At 40.2% G+C, this 21,593-nt stretch overlaps 1 protein-coding gene across 2 annotated transcripts in view; it reads left to right on the top strand.

Moving 5' to 3' along the window:
- Positions 1–21,593, top strand: part of NELL1 (neural EGFL like 1) — a 794,543-nt gene that overhangs the window by 464,692 nt on the left and 308,258 nt on the right. For both annotated transcript variants that reach the window (XM_081798460.1, XM_081798459.1), the window contains exon 14: positions 15,922–16,044. In XM_081798460.1, coding sequence (XP_081654586.1) covers positions 15,922–16,044 — 123 coding nt within the window. The remainder of the gene's footprint in view (positions 1–15,921; positions 16,045–21,593) is intronic.

Genomic DNA, 21,593 nt, shown 5'->3' with positions numbered 1-21,593 from the left:
GAGCTCAGGGCCATCATTTAGTTGATGTTGATGAAAATATATTTTGATTGGGGCACCTGGGTGGCTCAGTCGGTTAAGCGACTGCCTTCGGCTCAGGTCATGATCCTGGAGTCCCTGGATCGAGCACCGCATCGGGCTCCCTGCTCGGCGGGGAGTCTGCTTCTCCCTCTGACCCTCCCCCCTCTCGTGCTCTCTCTATCTCATTCTCTGTCTCAAATAAATAAATAAAATCTTTAAAAATATATATATATATTTTGATTGCTGCAGAACTGTGCTGCTTTGGGTTCGTTTTGGGTCCATCTGTGCTAAGTGGTAACTGAAGACTTTGCAGAGTAAAAACCGGTGCAACAACTGACAGGAAGTCATCCTTTCGTACAGCTCACTTTGAGGATGGAAGTCGATCTGAGAGGAGCAAACACAGTCTGTCTATGTGCTTTGCCTCCATTTCAGCTCAGTTCCACAAAATCTCCTTGAACTCCTTATCATGCCTGGCGTGCAGAGCCAAGGATAGTGTCCTGATTACCTATTGCTCTATAAATGGCTACCTCAGAGTTGGTGTGAAACAACCACCATTTTACTATGCTCATAAATTCTGTGGGTTACTAGTCCACACAGGGCCCAGTAGAGATGGCTTGTATTTCCTTGATATCTGGTCCTCGGCTGGGAAGACCTCAGTGGCTGGAGAGGCTTAGACACCTGAGAAATGGAATCTTCTAAAGGCTTCTTTCCTCACCTGTCTGGTGCTTAGGTTGATACTGCTTGAAGGCTGGGCTCAGCTGGGTCCTTGACTGGACTTAGCTGGGTCCTTGACTGGACTTATGTATACATGTCTGGCCATGTGTCTTCAGCTTTGCACAGCATAGCAGTTGGGTTCTAAGAGATAATCTCTTGAGATGGGTCATCCAGATAACAAGCATTCCGGAAGCTGACAGACTTCTGACCTAGCCTTGGAAATCATATTACATACTTCATGCTACATACCCTTGGTTAGACACATGTTTTTAAGGGCAAATCCAGATTCAAAAGGAGGATAATTAGACTGGACCCGTTGATGGGGAATGGTGAGGTAATCTGGCAAATATCATGTTTTGGACATTCTTGGAAATTCTTCCGTAGACACAGAAAAAAAAATTTATACTACCTGTGAGCACTGGAAGTGGATCACCGGAAGAGAGGCACATCAGATTTCTATCAGGCAGCTTCATTACAGCATCCACATTATGTCTATAAACAGGGTTATTTGCTCTGCCTTGTGTTTCTATCCCAGTGTTCAATTAGCAATTTTTGTAGACCTATCACCTTGCTGTGATGACTTACTGTGTGAGTTCTGGTGTTGCTTTGGAGCTTAGACTGTGTTTGTTTGTATTTCTTTTCTTTTCTTTCTTTCTTTGTTTATTTATTTATTTGACAGAGAGACACACACAGCGAGAGAGGGAACACAAGCAGGGGGAGTCAGAGAGGGAGAAGCAGGCCCCCTGTGGAGCAGGGAGCCCGATGTGGGGCTTGATCCCAGGACCCCGGGATCATGACCTGAGCCGAAGGCAGATGCTTAACAACTGAGCCACCCAGGCACCCCTGTATTTATTTTCAATGTTGACCCCCAGCCTCATTTGCCTGGCTAATTCCCATTCGGTCTTTTAATTATATGTCACTTCCTCTAGGGAGGCTTCCCCGATTCTTGCCTGGATTATGTTCCCCTTTTGTGTATTACTATATCTAGCACATGTCATCTGGGATCAGAAGGGCCTGCTTTTGTCTCTAGATTGTAGGCTTTATGAAGGCAGGACCAGTGTGTGTCTTAGCCTTTGTAAGCTGTTCCTACCACTTAAGAGGTCCTAAATAATTATGTACTGGTAAAGGAAGCTGCTTTTTACATCTATTATTGAGCGTCTGATCTGCAGGGATAAAAGGCAACCAAGGGCAGGGAGAGGGCCACAAAGTTAGCATGATCTATTTCTCTTCCTTCCCCATACTCTTTCTTTTCCTTCTTTTTAGTCTTCCTCTGCACTCAGAGAAGAAATCAATCATAGAAATCGCCCAGCATACTTACCCATTGGGCCCCCAGCTCTGTAAGGAGGGCAGCGGGGAAGTATCTGACATTATTACATCCTTTATGGTGAGTTGACTTTACCACTCACAGTGTGACCCAGAAAGTGTACCCCCACTGCAGGCAGTGAGGTGGATAAAGCTTCGGGTCTTCCTGTGCTCCAGGGATTTTCGTGTTAATACAGATTCCTAGGAATACTCATCAGAGAGCTGGGGTGTCAGAGACCTATTGTAAGCCTCTTTCCATCTTAGTAAATATGTCCTTTAATATTTCCAAGGTGGCATTTCCTTGGTAGTTGGCGTAGCAAAAATGTTTAAGTATTATAATTTTCATAGTCCCAGCCTAGTTAATCTTTTTAAGAAAGCTAACAATTTTTCAGTATCTGCTATATTGTGGGACCTGAGCAAACATTTCTAATTATATTTTTCTTAATATTGTTCCACAGCCAGGCAGGTAGTATAATGTCTGCTTTAAAGTAAATTGAGTCTCGGAAGGGTTAAGAGGATGACTGGTATCTTGGATCAGCTGCTTGTGGGGGCCTGTGGTTCAGACTCAGTATGTCTGCCCCTCACTCTTCTATTTACCCACCTTAAGCACAGTCAAATGATTTCATTACAGCCTTGTATATACCCTTTCCCTCGATCCTCTAGTGTCTCTATTCTAGAAAACAGTGAAGGTCATCAGAACTTGTCCCCTTAGCATCCTCTCAGCAACTTAGGCTGTGAAAAATTATATGTAATGTTGGTATATTAGTTTTCTAGCACTGCTTTAACAAAGTGCCACACACTGGGTGGCTTAAAACAACAGAATTTTTTTCTTATGATTTTGGAAGTCAGAATCCAAAATCAAGGAGTCAGTAAGGTCACGCTCTCTCCACAGGCTCTAGGGGAGAGTCTGGTAACTCCTGGTGTTCCTTGACTTGTGGTTGCATAATTCCAATCTCTGCCTCTGTCTTTGCATGACCTTCTTCCCTTTGTGTATTTTGATATGTCTCCTCTTCTAATAAGGGCACCAGTCATTGAATTTAGGGCTCACTTTAACCGCGTATGTCCTCACCTTAACTAATTACATCTGCAGAAATCCGAAATGAGATCACATTCTGATATTTCAGTGGACATACATTTTGTGGAGGACATTATTCAACTCCCTGCAGCTGGGTATGGAGGACGAATTCAATAGGAATTTGAAGAAGCATGTTGGAAAGCAGGGGAATAGGACTAGCACATTTTCAAGGTTCTGTGTTTCCTTTGATTGCAGCCTCTTTTTCTTGGGGACCTTGTAAGTCAAATGAGACCCCCCAGAGCACCTGACAAGGAGTCACAATCACTGATTAAAAGGGAGGAAAAGAGACTTTGCTTTTTGCCAGTCTCTCTCTCTCTCCCTCTCTCTCTCTCTCCAGTTTCTTTTGTTTTTCTGTACCATCGCCTTGCTTCAGAAAGAGAAAGAGCATATTCATACCAAGACTCCCGGCAGGAACAGGCAAACTTCTATGATAAAGATAAGCATTAATGCAGCACTATTTTTCTTGCTGTGTTTTACATTTAGACAGTTTTCTTCCGAGTTCCTTTGGGTAGTTGTAGAACCCGAACAGTCACAAGCCACCATCTTCACAGTGGAGAGAAAAAGGGCCTCAGAGAAAGGGTCACTTTGGGGATGCTTATAAGATTATTACATAAAACTAAAATCAAAGAACAGTTTTGCTTGTTTTATTCTCATATTGGATATTCCTATTGGACCAGGTGTTTTAAAAGAAGCCCAGAGACATGGACCACTGTTCAGTTCTTCATCAATTTTGTAGTTTAATGATGCATTTCTGAATTATCCCTGTGGAGCCAAATTAACATTTACTGAATCCGTATTACTTGGTTGGTGTGCTGCTAGACACTTTTTCCATGCTTTCTCAGCTAATCTTTCCAACAGCTCTGTGTGATGTTTCTTATTGTTTCCATTTTTGGATGATGACACTGAGGCTCAGGGACATTAAATGCACTCATTCAGATCCTAGAGTGAGCAAGTGACAAAGCTGGACTTGGACCTAGGGCCTCTGGGACATAGAGGAGAATAACAAAGCTCCTAGTGAAATCTTCCCATAATTACTGAGGAAGGATTCATGGAGAATTCAGGCCAGCCCTGCACTGTGATGATGTTGATGGTGTGATGATCTCTGCCATTTTTGGAGCACCTACGATGTGCCCAAAATGATACCAGATGGTTTACAAAGTTTATTTTCATGAGGTTTCATTATATAAACATTTCTTGAACATCTCTTCTGTAGGAGAGTCTGTTCAGATGTGAGGAAACAGAGACTAAGCCAAGTTTTCTACTCTTTAGTAATGGTATTGTCCACATGTTGTCCACACAGAAACTGGAACATGGACAGTTGGCCCAGTCTCTCTAGGATTTGCATCCTATGCTGGGATTTGCATCCAGATTGGTCAGCCTCCAAAACTTTGCTTTTTCTGTATAAACTTGGATGAATCTAAAACAAGTTTATTCATTCATTTAAAAAACCCTGTTGTTGGGCACCTGGATGGTTAAGTGTCTGCCTTCAGCTTAGGTCATGATCCCAGGGTACTGGGATCGAGTTCCGCATTGGGCTCCCTGCTCTTTGGGAGCCTGCTTCTCCCTCTTCCTCTCTCTCTCTGTCTCTCATGAATAAATAAATAAAATCTTCAAAAAAAACCCCTATTGTTTAGTAATAAAAGATGTTTGTTGTAAAAAGGAAAATTCAGAAGTATAAAATGACTAAAATAAATAGTTTAAATGCCTCCCATTTATCCTCTATTCACCTTCCCCTGAGTGTAAACCACTGGTAATAGTTTAACATACATTTTATAGACTTTCTATGTATGTACAAATATATATATATAAATGATATACAATATATATAACCTGCCATATTTAATATATAATACTATATATCCAAGTAGAAAAGCACTTGATTGAGTTTCTACTTTGTGTTTTGTTTCTTACTGCTATGGTAAAATTGAAAAGGATGGGAACTAGTTTTCACTCCTCATTCCCACCTTTTTTCTGCAATCCACATGCCCATTCTGCTCATAACCCCACTCAGGACTTTGAGTGAAGGACAGCTTCCAGTTCTGGAGACCCAGTGCCTCTTCGCCAATGAGCAGAGTTAATACACTTTTTCAAAGAGACTGAATTACACAGGAGGATCTGGGATTATAGGATTTGGTATATGAGGAGGTCATAGGGGTCTAAGCTAAAGTTGCTACACCCAGGAGAGAGAAGATGGGGACCCCTAAGTTCTTAAAGGGATGCCTCCCAGAGTGGGGCCAGTTCCACTGAGGAGAATGGATTTGTGGTGCAGCTAAAGATTCAGGTCCCTGATATCAGGGTACCTGCTCTTGGCAAAGATCTTATCACCTGTGCTTAGCAGGGAATAAGCAGGACTTTGAGCTGCCTTTTTATGGGTTATGGTAATAACCCGTGTGCATCTCAGTCTACTCATGAACTTTTGTCTAAAATCTTGAGAACCATAGTGCAATCCTGCTGAGTACAAAGTGGGAGTGGAAAATAACCAAATAATGAAATGGGGAGCTTTGAGTTGTATTTATTCTGAGTTAGAAAGATGTTTCTTGAATTCAAACAATTCAAGCACCATTTTAGATTATAAATAACACATGTCCTTGGGCCTAAAGCATAGATTTTCAGTTTTCACATTTAGGAAAGTAAGGATCATCTTGTAATTGATGCATACATTTTATACATAATTACTTTCTACCCCCAAAATATTACTATAAAATAATTAGTATTTTCAGTTAATGTAATTTGGCATATTCCTAGGGTGTTAGCAAAATAATTAATATTCCCTATACCCATTCACAAAAGAATATTTCATCTGAGAATGATTTCTGATGAGTCTTTACCTCCTCATCCTAAAGCATGGATAGATAAATAAGTGCTAAAAATTTTTAAAAACTTTATTGAGATACAGTTTTTATAGCATTAAGTTTACCTCCTTAATTTGTACAATTCAGTGGTTTTAAGTATATTTTCAGAGTTGTACAACCATTATTATCTGATTTTAGAGCATTGTTAACATCCCAAGAAGAAAACTCGTGCCCATTCACCCTCATTCTCCATTTCCTCAAGCTTAGTCCTCAGTAACCACTCATCTGTTTCCTGTCTCTACAGATTTGCCTATTGTGCACATTTCATGTAAATGAGATTATATAACACATGGTCTTCTGTGACTAATTTCTTTCACTCAGCAAAATGTTTTTGAGGTTCATGCATGATACATGTTGTAGTACATAGCAGTGCTTCATTCTCTTTTATTACTGAATAACATAAAATAATATACAAAAATAATATGGATGTACCACATTTTCTTTATGGATTCATCAGTTGATGAATATTTGAGTTGTTTCCACCATCTTGCTCTTATGAGTAATATTTATATGAACATTACTGTGCAAGTATTTGGACATGTGTTTTCATTTCTCTTGGATATATACCTTAGAGTAGAATTGCTGGAACATGTGGTAACCCTATGTTTAATAGTTTGCTGAACTACCAAAGTAATTTCCAAAGTGGCTGAAATGTTTTAGATTCCCAACAGCAATGTAGAAGGGATCCAATTTCCCTACATTCTTATCATCACTTGTTATTGTCTGTGTTTTGTTTTTTTTTTTAAGATTTTTATTTATTTGAGAGAGAGAGAGAGAGAGCATGAGAGGGTGGAGGGTCAGAGGGAGAAGCAGACTCCCTGCCAAGCAGGGAGCCTGATGTGGGACTCGATCCCAGGACCCTGGGATCATGACCTGAGCTGAAAGCAGTCACTTAACCAACTGAGCCACGCAAGTGCCCCTTCTCTGTGTTTTTGAGTCTAGTGTATGTGAAGTGGTACCTCATTGTGATTTTTTGCTTTGGTTTTCCATAATTTCTAATGATGCTGGGCATCTTGTCATGTGCTTATTACCCATTTGTGTATCTTCTTTGGAGAAATGTCTATTTAAATATTTTCCCCATTTTCTAATTGGGTTATCTTTTTATTGAACTGTAAAGGTTCTTTATATGTGTTTGATTCAAGTCACTTGTCAGATAAATGATTTGCAGATAGATATTTTCTTACAAGGCTTAGATTATTTCACAATCCTTAGCAATTCTTTATGAAAGAAATGGCCTACCTCAAAGAGAGCTCCTGAAACCACATCACTTTCTCCCCCTCCCACAAAGTCCCTGTGATAAATACATCAACACATCAGTACCAGTTGTATTTCATTTTTGAGCTCTTCTAAGTTTCCCTCACCTGCCTGATTCAGTTATGTTTTTCTTAATCTTATTTCTGCTTGACCTCTCTGCAACTTTTGATGCTAAAGGCATTCATACTCTTTGTCTATCATTTTTTCCTCCCTCCCTTCCCTCCTTCCTTTTCTCCTTTCCTTCCTTTTATAAATATTAGGCATATACTAAGTTCCAGAAGTTCTGCTAAGGGCTGGATCTAAAGTAAAGAAAGATAAATTTGAGATACATCCCCAAGCGATTTATGCTATAATAGAAAAGGCAGGTATTAGTAAAAATACTAGTACACTAACAAATGATTACCCTCATGAAGGAGAAGTGCTGAGTGTTATAGGAGTAGGTTACAAGGGAAACTTACCCACCAAGGAAATCAGGTGTTCTTTACTGAGGATGTGAGGACTGAGTTGACACAACAAGGATAAGCAAGCATTAACTGGGCCAAGAGGGAAGAACATGTGAAAGTATCTGACTTGAGGGAAGTAGATAAAGACAGTGTGGGTGAGCAGAGCAGGCAAGAGTGAAAATGAAACAAAATGGGGCTAGGCCGTTAGGTGGAGGTGAAACCATGACGGGACCAGGAGGACAGAGTAACAGTGTTCACATTTTGAGATCAAAGGGAAGTAAATGGATGGAAAATTTGAGCAGGGATGGCAAGGTGATCAGATTTGAATACCTAAAAGATTGCTCTAAATGTAGTATGAAGAATAAATTAAAAATGGGCAATACTGAACGTGGGGAAGATCCATTAAGCTATAGCACTAACTGATAGCAGCTTAGATGTGGGTGAGACAGTGGTGGTTTGGATGAGGGTGATGGCAATGGAAATTGGGATATAGGAATGAATTTGAGAGATATGTAGAAAAATCAAGACTTGGTGATGGATATATTATAAGGGATTAAGGGAGAAAGAGACTTCAAGAATGACTAACAATGACATGTCTCTAATTCTTCTGTCATCATTTGACAATGACTGTCTTGGTTTGTATCCACCACTTTATAACCTTTGGCCACAACCTCTCTGTTCCTGTTTCTTCATATAGAAAATAGGGATGATAATAATTCTTAAGTCATATGAATGCTATAACACATTAGAGCAGAGTCTGGCTCATAGTATGTGCTCAATGAATGTTACTTATGAAAAATCCCAATTATTAGTGCTATGTAGAAAAGCAGAGGAGGGAAGTGACTAATTTCTTAAAAATTAAATATATGGAAGACTTTTGATTCTGACCAAGATGGACTAGCCCCATTTCTCCCAGGCCTTTTCTCCTACAACAAAAAGAAAACCCTTGGACATAACACAACAAATAGCCAGGAAGACTCTGAATGGTGAAAGGAAGGTGAAATACCTGGGAACTTTGGGACTTGAGGAGCCACAAGGAGTAAGTTGCCCATTTTATATTTGTATCTCCTATGTCCTAGTTGAGGAGCTGAAGAAGACTGCAACATGAAACCAAGAATAGACACATAAAAGCTCCAAGAAAAGCCAGCTCTACTTCTTCTAGGGAAAGGGGGGATTAACAGAACAGAAAACCTTTTTGAAAATACCTCCTCTACTTTAGCCATCTGCCAATGGGAAACCTGCTTGGCAGAGAGAAACTGCTGATTCCCTGCCTGTAGTAATGTCAGTGGGGTTCAGCTTGGTCCTGGGACTCCACTCCACCCAGCAGCTTGGAGACTGAACAAGGTATTGCAAGGCAAGGCTAATAGACACTCTACTCTTTCCCAACTTCATTGTTAGTGGGGCTCACCAGGGAGCTGAACCTCCATCCAGTTCTGACAAGGTATTATGAGATAGAACTAACATCATATTTAATAAGGAGAGACTGAATGCTTTCTCTCTTAGATCAATAACAAACCAATGATGTCCACTCTCAACACTTTTGTGCAACATAGCACTGGAACTCCACACAAAAGGGAACAAAAGGAAATAAAAAGCATAGAGATCAGAAAGAAAGAAATAAAACTATTTCTATTTATAGGTGACATGATTGTCTATGTAGAAAATTGTGAGGAATCTACAAAAAAATAAACCTATAGAATGAGTTCTGAAACATCACAAGCTATGATATCAACAAACAAGAATCAATTATATTCCTATAGACTAGCAATCAACATATAGAAACCAAAATTAAAAGAATAATATTATATACGATTGTTCCAAATTAAAATGAAATCTAGTTATGAAGCTAACAAAACATGTACAGGATCTGTATGCTGAAAATTACAAAACACTAATGAAAGAAATTAAAGAATAAATAGGTAGATATACTATGTTCTTGGATTGGAAGACTCAATGTGGTAAAGATGTCAATTCTCTACTAATTGATCTTTCAGTTTAACACAATCCCAATTAAAATCCCAACAAGACTTTGTGTAGAAATGAACAAGCTTAATTTAAAATTTATGTAGAGAGATAGAAAAACTAGAATAACTAAACTAATTTTGACAAAGGAAGAATAAAGTGGGGGAAATCACTATATCTGATTTTAAGGCTCTCTATATACTTAAAGTAATTAAGGCAGTGTGGTATTCACAGAGGAATAGACGCATAGATCATTGGGACAGAGTAGAGAACTCAGACCAACACAAGTATAACCAGTTGGTTTTTGACAAAGGGACATAATCCGTTGAATGAAGGAAAAGTAGCCGTTTCAACATTTGGCACTCCAGTAATTAGACAAGCATACGCTATTAATAAATAATAACAACTACATAAACCTCAACCTGAAGTTCACAGCATATGCAAAAATTAGCTCAAAATGGGTCATAGGTTTAAAATGTAAAACTGTTAAAAAAAAAAAATAGAAAATCTTTGTGACCTAGAGTCAAAGAGTTTTTAGACATGACATTAAAAGCACTATTCATACAATAAAAAGTAAATTGAATTTCATCAAAAATAAAACTTTTGCAATGCAAAGACTAACAAGAAGATGAAAATACAAGGTATAGACTGTGAGAAGATATTTACAAGCCACATAATAAAGGCCTTATATCTAGAACATATGAAGAATTCTTAAAACTCAACAGTAAATTAAAAATCCAATTATAGATGGGTAAAGGACATGAGCAGATATTTCACCAAAGCCAAGCCTAAGATGGAAAATGAGCACATGGAAAGATGTTGACCATTAGCTATTGGCAAAATGCAAATTAAAAACATAGTGCAGGGGCGCCTGGGTGGCTCAGTTGGTTAAGCGACTGCCTTCGGCTCAGGTCATGATCCTGGAGTCCCTGGATCGAATTCCGCATCGGGCTCCCTGCTCGGCAGGGAGTCTGCTTCTCCCTCTGACCCTCCCGACCCTCCCCCCTCTCATGTGCTCTCTCTCTCAGTCTCTCTCTCTCAAATAAATAAATAAAATCTTAAAAAATAAATAAAAAAAAAACATAGTGCAGTATCACTTACACACCCATCAGAATGACTAAAATTTTAAACGTGGCAATACCAAATGCTGACTGTGATGTGGAGAAACTTGATGACTTATACATTGCTGATGGGTATATAAAATGGTACAGCCATTCTGGAAAATTTTTTGGCAGTTACTTAAAACATGAAACATGCATTTATCATGTGACCTTGTGTTTACACTCTTGCATATTTATTCCAGAGTAATGAAAATGCATGTTCACATAAAAACCTGTACTCAGATGTTCATAGAAACTTATTCATAATAGCAAAATAAAGGAGACAATTCGTGTCCTTAAATGTGAGTATGTTAAACAAACTTTGATGCATTTATACAGTGGAATACTTCTCCCCAACAAAAGACTATGGACACATACAACAACTCGAATGGAATTCAAGGGCATTTTGTCTAGTGAAAAAAGTCAATCTCAAAATTTACTTTATGTGGAATTCTATTTATACAACATTCTCTAAATGACAAACCTATAGAGATGAGAACATATTAGGTGACAAGGGAGAGGGACTGGGGATAGGTGAATGTGGGGAAGTGGTCAATAGGTGTAAACAAAGAAAAAATAGCTTGATTGTGGCGGTGGTTACCTGAATTTATACACAGGATAAGACAGCTTACAACTATTCACTTACAGACACATACACACCCCTCCAAATGGATGTAGATTTTCAAACTGGTATAAAGTGAATAAGGTTTATAGACTAGTTAATGGTAATATACCAATGTGTTTTCTGGCTTTCATGTTCTACTACAGGTATATAAGATGTCACTATTGAGGTAAGCTGGGTGAAGGGACTTCTTGTACTACTTTTGCAACTTCCTGTAAATCTGTGACTATTTTCCTTTAAAAAGTAAAAATCTACTTACACTGTGGCCAACACTTTAGAAGTTCCTTTGGGTCATAGCATCAAGTGGAGTTTTGGAAAGAATGCAGGAAAAGAGATGAGATGGATGAGAGTTTGAGTTCCAGACATACAACTTATTGTCTATGTACTTATCCCTCTTAAGTGCTTCAGACCCCAGTTTCCTCATCTATAAAATGTGACTGGTGAGATGTGCTTGGCATCTCCCAGTGGGGTCATTTACAACAATTTTGTACAATAAGTAAGAGATTACTTTGGACAAAGGAAAGCCACAAGCCAGCCAGACCCCAGACATGGAGCATATGCAGCTGAAGTGACTATTTCAGTATCTTCTTTGGGTCCTGATTAGTGCACTAAGGAAAACAAGGTGTTAATGGATAATGGCTGTTCATTACATTTGATTACAATGTTACAGAGGTAGATTAGAGTCTTTCTAAGCCTTTCTGCTGAAGGCAGAGGAAGAATAGGAGGAGGAGAAAGGACCCATGTGAAAATGACAGTGCTTCGTGAGTGCTCAGTAAATATTAGTCAGCATACCAATAATTATCGTGATCAGTGGAGAAACAGCATGCCACCACAATCATTATTCTTTTTCCTGAGATGTTGGATATTCCAAATATACTGTAATCAAACTCAGGTCACACATCAACAATTATAAACATACATCCTTCACCTTCCCAATCTATAGTCTTGTTTCTTGGGGACCATAATTGAACATAAGCAAATACTTATTTGGGTCTTCAAAGAGGTATTCTTAATTTAATTGTCTTTAAAAGCCAGTCTGTTCACAGCCTTTCTGCATGAACTACCATCTTATAAAGGAAAGAGAATGTTTTTTTAACCAATTTTAACTACTATCCGACAATTAAGTCTGCTCACAAATAATTGCAGTAGTGATGGCAATAGTAATAACAGTAATAAAATAGCTTACACTTATGGAACACAGACTAGTTGTAATGTGCTATAAGCATTTAACCTATATTAACTAATAATAATCCTCACGACCACCTCAGGAGATAGGTTCTATTATTATCCACATTTTATACTTAGGAAACTAAGACACAGATTGGCTCAATAACTTAAGTTCACATAGCTAGTAAGTGGCAAACCAGGGACCTCTAACCCAGGCTGCATGGTTCTGGAGTCTGTGCTCTCAACTGCTTTGTCATGCATCTCTCCCCTGTTCAGTTGCTTGTCCAGCACCTTTTGCAGCATCTCCAACAGCTGTAAGGGAATTTGATGTTTTTAGAGACCTTTCCTTCTACTGTTATTTCTATCCAACATAGGTCAGATCTTCAGTGGGAATTTGGGGCTAGTATAGAAGAAGACCTTCTTCCTTTCTGGCTTTATGGAATCACTTCCATATGTCTTGGTTTAACTTCAGCCACATCCAGATTTGCTTCTAACGGCTCAGTGATATCGTCACCCTGGTGTCCAGTGTCACAATTCCTAGCTCCGCCACTAACTGGTTTTGTGATCTTAGGCAGATTAGTGAATGTCTTTTTATCTCAGCTCCTTCATTGTAAAATGAGGCATCTTCATATGATTGATAGGAGAATTTAATGATGTATGTGTAACATTTAGCTCAATGCCTGGCGCTCTCTAGGTTCAGGACCATTATGTGAAGTAATGATAGGTAAGGTGGAGGTTGTATAAAATATGCTATCGTTGCTGTCTTCAAATTAATCAGTTAAAACATTAATGATAAAACTCGCAAATATCACCATGTATCTGACTGCCTCTGAGGATTTAAAGATACCAAATTTGGTAAAAGTTCCAAGATGGTGAAATTTATGTGGTGTGGAGAGCAGATATGCAAGGCTTTTATGGCAAAAGTATGGGCATGAAGCAGTGTTTGAAGCCAGCCAAGGGTGCAGATAGTCCAGCTACATTGGGAGACTGTATACTGAGTCATGGAAACAAAATGACAAACTGGAGAGAGGTAGGAATGAACTCATAGGTTTGCAGGCCAGTGATGGGGCCGTCTCATCAGAGAAGAGGGTTTGCTTCAAAAATAATTGGAAGGTAAGACCAGGTAGGGTGGATGTGTTAATTAACTTGATGAGGGAAACCTTTCATGATGTATGCGTATAAGAAATCATCAGTTTTGTCAATTATACCTCAACAAAGCTTGGGGGAAAAAAGACTTGGTAGGTGAGGGTGGACCAGATGTTTGGGATGTTGCATAAAACCATACCTTTCTTTCACCCGTAGTACCCTTCATGGGCAATTCTGACTGAGAAAACCATGACCATTTTTAAAAGACCAATTCCAATACTACCTTTGGCAAGAAGACCTTTCTCCCTACTGCCAGAAATTGCTTTCCTCCAATGGACTCTTACTTCAGTTTATCTTTATTCCTCCTATCTATCATGACCACACATGCTGGCTTGTGTAAGCTATTATGAGTCATGCCTGTTATTCCAGTGTGATTATTAGCAGAGTCCCCGTTCACTCTAAAGTATATTCTGTTTGTCTGATAAAATATAAGGTCACCTACTTACAACCCTTATCACTTCTCCCCTGTGTTCTGCTTAGTTGTATATTGACGCCTGGTGGCCTCTATTAAAATGTTCATGTGAGCAGAGATCATATCTACTCACCTTTGTATTCCCAGTACAGACCCTAATAATTATTAAATGAATTTAAGTAAGGGATTGAAAACGTGGGCGTCGAAGTCTATACTCTTCGACTTTTTGTGTGCCCAGCATCCTCTGGTTCCTGCGTATACTAGGTGCTTCATAGGTCTGTAAATTTGATCTGACATCCATGGGGTTGTACGATTTCTGGAGTGTGCTGGAGATGACATTAGCACAGACTTGAAGTGAGTTGTCATAAATCTTCTCTTCTCCCTACTTGCTAACCTGTGCATGTTTCTCACTGACCATTTGGGTTGGTCTTAAGGCTGGAAGAAATTTTTTTTTCCTTTTTTAAATCCAAGGTGTTAAATCGAGAGTCATATGCTTGTGTGTGCTCTAGTTTAATTGCACATGGGTGACTAAAACAGCTCTACTTTGTAGAATTCAATTTTTCTCATTACCAGGTCTCTGTTAGAAAATTTAGAATACAAATTAATGACGATAGATGATATTTCAATGATCTAACAGTACATTTTATAAACTGTATTGAATTTTTAGTGTTGTTCAGTTAGTGTTATTTTGGGGAGGTTTCTAGCCTGGATTTCAACTCTTGTTTTATGACCTCTTGTGACTTAAATAAATTTATCTGAATTTTCTTCTTAAAATTTCTAAGAAGTTATACTAGCGGATGTTAAAGGGAATAATGCCTAAACTTTCGATACTGTTTATTGACAGAGTGGTCGTTTGGATGACTGTTTAAATTTCCTGATTATCACAGGAAAGTGTCATTATCTGTGAAATCTTGATTTCTAACTTGGAATCTTTCAGTTCATTTTTTAAAGTGTTGGATCTACATCCTCCAACATCTTGTGGGTTAAGGATGCCACAGCTATTTGAAAATATACAACCATGTGACTACCCATCAGGCATCAACCCAGGGGTTGAATGCTGACCCTTGTGAACTTGGGCTACATGGAAAACTAGAGTTCAGGGCCCCGCTGAAGGCCCTTGGAGAGAGGTCCTAAGAATAAATCCCTTTTGGACTCGGCACAACCCCATGCTTGCCGACATTTTCCATGACCAATGAAATTCCTTTGAAATTCCTTGTTAGTAAATGCTTCTTTGCCAGGTTATATTAACTGAGCCTTCTTCTTTGGAATCTCACATGTGGGATTGTTTCTTTTTCCTTCTTTGACCTTAGAGGAAGTTTTCCCGACCTAGGTGCTGTTGACGTTTTGTACTAATTAATGTTTTCTTGTGCTGGGCTTTCCTGTGCATTGTAAGATGCTTAGCAGCTTCCCTGGCCTGTATCCACTAAATTCCAGTAGCACCCCCACCCCAAGCCATGATAACCAAGGATATTGTCAGACATTGTCAAGTGTTTCCGGTGGGGAGGAGATGCAGAATTGCTCCCTGCTGAGAAACACTGCCTTGGAGCCTCAATAGAAACCTTTGCAGGTCATGGAAAAGGCAGTGTCCTTAGAGCAGCTCTTACCAGTCCTGTGACTTGCATAAGACCCTGACTTCTCGGACCCTTAGTTTCTTTACCTGCAAAGCAGGGATAATGACACTCAACTTGCAGAGTTGTTGAGATTTCAGCCTCACTAGGTGTAGAAACTGCCAAGTACATAGTAAGAGCCCCATACCTGGTAGTCCCTGTCATTCTTTGGTGAGTCCCAACTTCTCCAACACTTGTGATGCCAACTTAAGAAGACATGTGTCTCTCTTTCTCCCCCTGCAAACAGAGCATGATGAATGTGGCAGCGGGCAGCACAACTGTGATGAGAATGCCATCTGCGCCAACACTGTCCAGGGACACAGCTGCACCTGCAAACCGGGCTACGTGGGCAATGGAACCATCTGCAGAGGTAGGCTTGCTGCCTTAGGGGTGAGCTGGGGCCTCTGGCCTGCCTGGGCTCCTGGTACTCATGTGGCAAACCCTTTTCACCATGGTGCTAACTGAGCCTGGCCAGGCTTCTGTTCCTGGTCTGTCATCTGGTGAGGGCACTGTGCAGCAGAGAAGAAGAAAAATGCTTTAAGTCTACATTTTGGATTGAATGCAGAAGGTATGCCTTTGGGTGAGGGGCATTGTTCCACAACTGTGAATGGCTCTGTTTGGCTTTGCCTCTCGGCCTGAGTTTGGGAGGGACACTGTGATTGCTGATGTTCCCTATGAGCTTTGCTCAGAGAGCAAGTGGGCACTGCCCGTGGCCATATTCGAGGTATCTGCTTGGGTAGGAGGCTTCAAGTCTCTCTCTGTGTGCTGAGCAGTTCAGCAATTCAGAGGCAGTGCCTTGGCTGCCATCTGCATTTAGAATAAAATTAAAATTGCTCCTGATGGCTTATGAGAGCATTCAGAATCTGGTCTCTGGCTCCTCTCAGCTGGCAGCTCTCTCTTCTCTCTCACTCATTCCTTCTACAACCAACATATTATTCCTCACTATTTCTCAAACATGCCAACCACATTCCCATCTCAGGGCTTTGCGCTCTCTGTCCCCTCAGCCTGGATACTTCCTTGGGGTCTCTATGCAAGGGTTCCCTTATCATAGCAACTTTGGTTGGCCAACCCTAAAATAGCACCTCTATTATTTCTTAGCCTCATACCCTACTTAACTAACACAACATGACAGAACATTGTACATTTATGTGTTTGCATCTGTACTGTCTGCCTCCCCACTGGAATGGAAGCTCTCTGAGAGCAACCACTTAGTTTTGACTCCCTGGTCTGTCCCCAGCAACTAAAACGATGCTTGGCACGTTGTAGGCACTCAGTAAGTATGTGTTAACTTACTGAATTAACCAAAGAGGAAAGTGACAACATTACACTGAAAAGGGGGCAAAATGTACAAAAAACAGGAAATAATCCTTTGAGTTAGGTATTATTGTAATTATCCCCATTTTAGAGGTGACAAAAGTGAGGCACAGAAAGGTTAAGTAACTTACCCAAGGACACACAGCATATTATCAGTACTCCCCTGCAGAGATGACATGCTGATGAAGAGAGAGAAATAATGTGCAGTGACTAAGTAACCATATTCATGCTGTCAACTGGGGAGAATTTTTAAAAATCGATTTTATTCTTGGCACACCAACTGAGTAGGTGACTGTGGTTAAGCTTCTAACTCTTGGTTTTGGCTTAGGTCATGATTTTGGAGTCGCGGGTTAGAGCCCCGAGTTGGGCTCCACGTTCAGCCTAGAGCCTGCTTAAAGTATTCTGTCTCCCTCTGCCCCTCCCCACTGTGCTAGCTCGCTCTCTCTCTAGTACATAAATAAATCTTTAAAAAATTGATTTTATTCTCTGTTGGTGAGGTTGGGGTAAACAGATTTATTATTTGTTTACATGACAGTGTAAATTGGTGAAACTTTTAATGGCAATTTGAGAAAATCTATCAACATTTAAAGTAAATCTGAAGAGTAATCTAAGGATCCTCTTGATTCCATCGATTTTACCTTCTGAAATGTATTCTAGGAAATGCACATGTCATGAGGGGAGGAATATGCACATACAGTGATGTTTTGCTGCATAGTTTGTATTCACTAAAAGTCAGAAACAACCAAAATATCTGTCGGTAATGGAATGATTGATTTCACATATTTTGTGGAATGGAATACAGTGATTTAAAACTCTATCTGTATGTATGTACATACACGTGTGCATGTGCATACACACACTCTGAAAGATCTCCGAGACATACTTTTGAGAAAAAAAATCTATAGGACAATACCTATATTACCATCACATATCTAATTTATTATTTACAAATATCTATATGCATACTTATGTCAATGCGTAGAGACTGGAAACATGCAAACTGTTCATTTTATTGTCCATGGGGATGTGTATGTGTGACAAAGAACATTGACCTCAATGAATTCAATGTTGTTTGCATCTTTTACAGTGGGAATTTACACATAGAATATTTGTGTGTGTGTTTTTTAAGTTCCATGAGGCAAATAAAAGTGCTAGTGCTCAGGTTTTAAAAGAAGGCTGAAGATACTTAACAAAGTAAAACAAAAGACCTAAATATTAATATAATTCTGTGGATTATCAAGCCCACTGCTGGTACTTGCATGCCAATGCTAGAAGTCTGAGGAGCACATAGGGATTTGACTTTAGTGCATTTTTTTTTTTTTTCAGAATTATGTTACCTCATAAAATAATATTAATTGCACTAGTTCAGTGAGTTTGTGTTTGCCAAATCCTCACATGTCGTTGTGGTAAGTAGTAGCTTCACCTTTGTGAAATTTGAAAGTCTGATTGTAAGAAATATGTTTCAGTAACATTCCTGGTGTCCACAGGCTCTGAAAATACATCTTCACTTGAAAGTTATGAATCAAGGACAGTAATTTTCTTAACGTGGTTCTCATGGTCATTTGTGTGGACATCAATAAGATAGGGAGAATCTCATGTTTTATAAATAGTGCCTAGGGGGGCAGGGCAGTGTAGTTGAAGAACTGGACCACAAGGTTACAGAGTTTGGGGTTAGACAAGATTTCCTTGCTGGTGAGTTGTAGCTTCTATATTTTTACATAGTAAAATTGGGTTAACATCACCATCTGTGTTTTTCCAACAATGTTATTGCAAAGAAGTTTTAAAAGAGTGTATATGTGTATATATATATATATATCAATGTTTTTTAAAATATCAAATGCTGTAAAATGTAAAAACAGTATCAGTAGTGGTACAATGAGTGAGAAGGAGGAGGCAGTTGATGAGTTGGCTTGAACCTCAGCTTTCTGACTGAAGTACCCAAATTTGTGTCTCAGTTTCAAGGCATACATTTTATAGTTTTCCAACTGTAACTGAAACATTTACAGAGAGAGTTGGACAAGGATAACTAGACAACTTAACCAATTTTTTTTTAAAAGATTTTATTTAGTTGAGAGAGAACGAGGGAAGAGGGGCAGAGGGAGAGAATCTCAAGCAGACTCCCCGCTGAGTCATGACCCTGTGATCTTGACCTGAGCCCAAATCAAGAGTTGGCTGCTTAACTGACTGAGACACCCAGGTGCCCCAGAAAGATCCTTCTAAGTGAGAGAGAGAGAAAGATCCTTCTAAGTAAGCGAGCAGGGGGGAGGGGCAGAGAGAGAAGCAGACTCCAGGCTGAGCAGGGAGCCCCCTGTGTGGGACTAGATTCCAGCACCCTGGGATCATGACCTGAGGGTAAGGCAGAGGTTTAAGGACTGAGCCACCCAGGCGCCCTTGAACTGTTTTTTTAATGTATAAAAGCTCTTCTACAGGTGGTATTATTCAGAGAATTGACTACATCTGCCTAGAAATAAACACCATTAACACTATTCACAAGCAAAACACAAGGCAGCACTTTCTCAAACAATACTAATTGGTGTGAATTCTTTCAGATGGGCTTTCCTGGTGGCCAGTGCTCAGGGAAGGTGTTTTTTTTGGATTTTTTTTTTTTTTCCACGTGGATGGTAAATACCCTTTCAGCTTCAACAGTCACAAAATACGTGCGAGCTGGCTTGCTGAATGTGTTTGCATATGTTACCGCGTTAGTTCCAACATATCCCTGGAGGTTGATAGCATTGTTCCAGCTCACGGGTAAATCTTGGATAAGACATAGCTAAATCCAATTTAACCTGATTAGTGCTACTGTCTTTAGTTCCCCTCATCTTTTCCGTTTTTCTTCTCTTTCCCCTTCTTCCTTTTCCTCCCTGGCTATTCATTATTTAACACTCTTTCGTTTGTTTGTTTGTTTCCTTCTAACTAGAGACTGTAAAGAAATCAGAAAGGAAAGAGAGAGTACAATGGCAATCTATAATTTTTTAATTTGCTCCCATTTTTTGATAGACTAAAATACTTTTGAAACTATGCAAGATTTGCTGCTAAAAGTTTGGGGTTAAATGGACAAAACACTGGCAAACTGTTTCAGATCTGATTTGCACAACCTGACCTGAGGGTTGGGGTTGTGTGTGAGAATGTTGACCTGCTTTCCTTCCCAGTCCTGTATGGACCTGGATCTGAAGGTGGGCCTTGGGCCGCTGCCAGTTAGTAGGCGAGACCTTCTCCCTTGTCTGTCCCTTAGGGCTGGATGAGATGTGATGATCCTTGAGAACATTCTTGTCTTAATGACTGATAATACTGACATTTATTTTATAAGCATAGAGTAAGTGTGAATTCCGTGTCTGGAGCATAGTTCTGGGCACCAAAAGAGTAAAAGGCGAATAAGACAAGGTCTCTGGAGACGTCACCATTTAGTGTGGTGGGGGAAAAGATTTGAACAGATGCTTCCCACCCAATATAACTTATTTACAAAATGGTATTATGTGTAAGAGGCTTACAAAAAAATATTCAAAATATAGAGCCACATGAAAGGCATTATTGTGTGTTAGTTAGGACTCCTTTGGTTGCAAATAAGAGGAATCTAGCAAGCCTGGCTATGTAATTGTTAGAGCCCAGAGTAAAATGAGAGTGGGGGGAAAAAAGGAAAAGTCTTCTGTTTAAGAGTACTAAAATATAAAGTTCTTGCGTTTCTTTTGTAGTCTCTTTCTCAACTTATCAAGGTGTTTTCTATTTGCTATTTAAAGTCACTCCCGAGGGTGCCTGGGGAGCTCAGTTGGTTAAGTGTCTAACCGGTTCACCTTCTACCTCTTTCCCTCCCCCCCCAATTAATTAAAAAATAAAGTCACTCCCTTGGCTGCCGGGATACTCTTAAGGTGAGTGCAGATGCTCAGAGAAGCTTCAGGCCCATCCCCTAACTTGACACGTGCACTTGGCCCACTGACCTCAGGGCTCCTCTCTGCCGTCACAAGTGCAGTGTGATCTGGCTGGGACAGGGAGGTTAAGCCCCTTATCTCCCCTTCCCTTGAGCCCTGCACCCCAATCCACAACAGATGGGCAACCTAAGAGACTGCAGTCTCCCCAGCAGTTCCCTGCATCACGTGTAGAATGCACCTGAGTGCTGTCAGCTTGGGGAGAGGATGACACAATCATCCTTTACCTGGAGAAGCCCCCGTGCCTGCATTCCCAACCCTGACCCTTCCTGTATCTGCACCGGACCCTGCTGGGGGCAGAGGGCAATCATTGGTGAGTGGCGAAGACAGAGGCTGTGAGGGACCAGGGCCCAGGGGTCAGAAGAAGGGAGAGCTGAGAACTCACCCTGGGTTGGGTGGAGGCCATGGGAGATGGGACCACACATGAGCTGAGGCTCCAAAGCCTCAGTGAATGCTCTCTTGTCCCATCAGAGCGCATTTCCAAAACACATTCAAAGATGAAATTATTAAGAATGTTAAGATGCGGGGCGCCTGGATGGCTCAGTTGGTTAAGCGACTGCCTTCGGCTCAGGTCATGATCCTGGAGTCCCGGGATCGAGTCCCACATCGGGCTCCCTGCTCAGCAGGGGGTCTGCTTCTCCCTCTGCCCTCTTCCCTCTTGTGCTCTCTGTCTCTCATTCTCTCT

This window comes from Leptonychotes weddellii, chromosome 11 (genome assembly GCF_054177405.1).
Source record: "Leptonychotes weddellii isolate Sample4059 chromosome 11, ASM5417740v2, whole genome shotgun sequence".
NCBI lineage: Eukaryota > Metazoa > Chordata > Mammalia > Carnivora > Phocidae > Leptonychotes > Leptonychotes weddellii.
The sequence above is the reverse complement of the archived record's forward strand: the minus strand, read 5'-3'. Positions and strand labels throughout refer to the sequence as shown.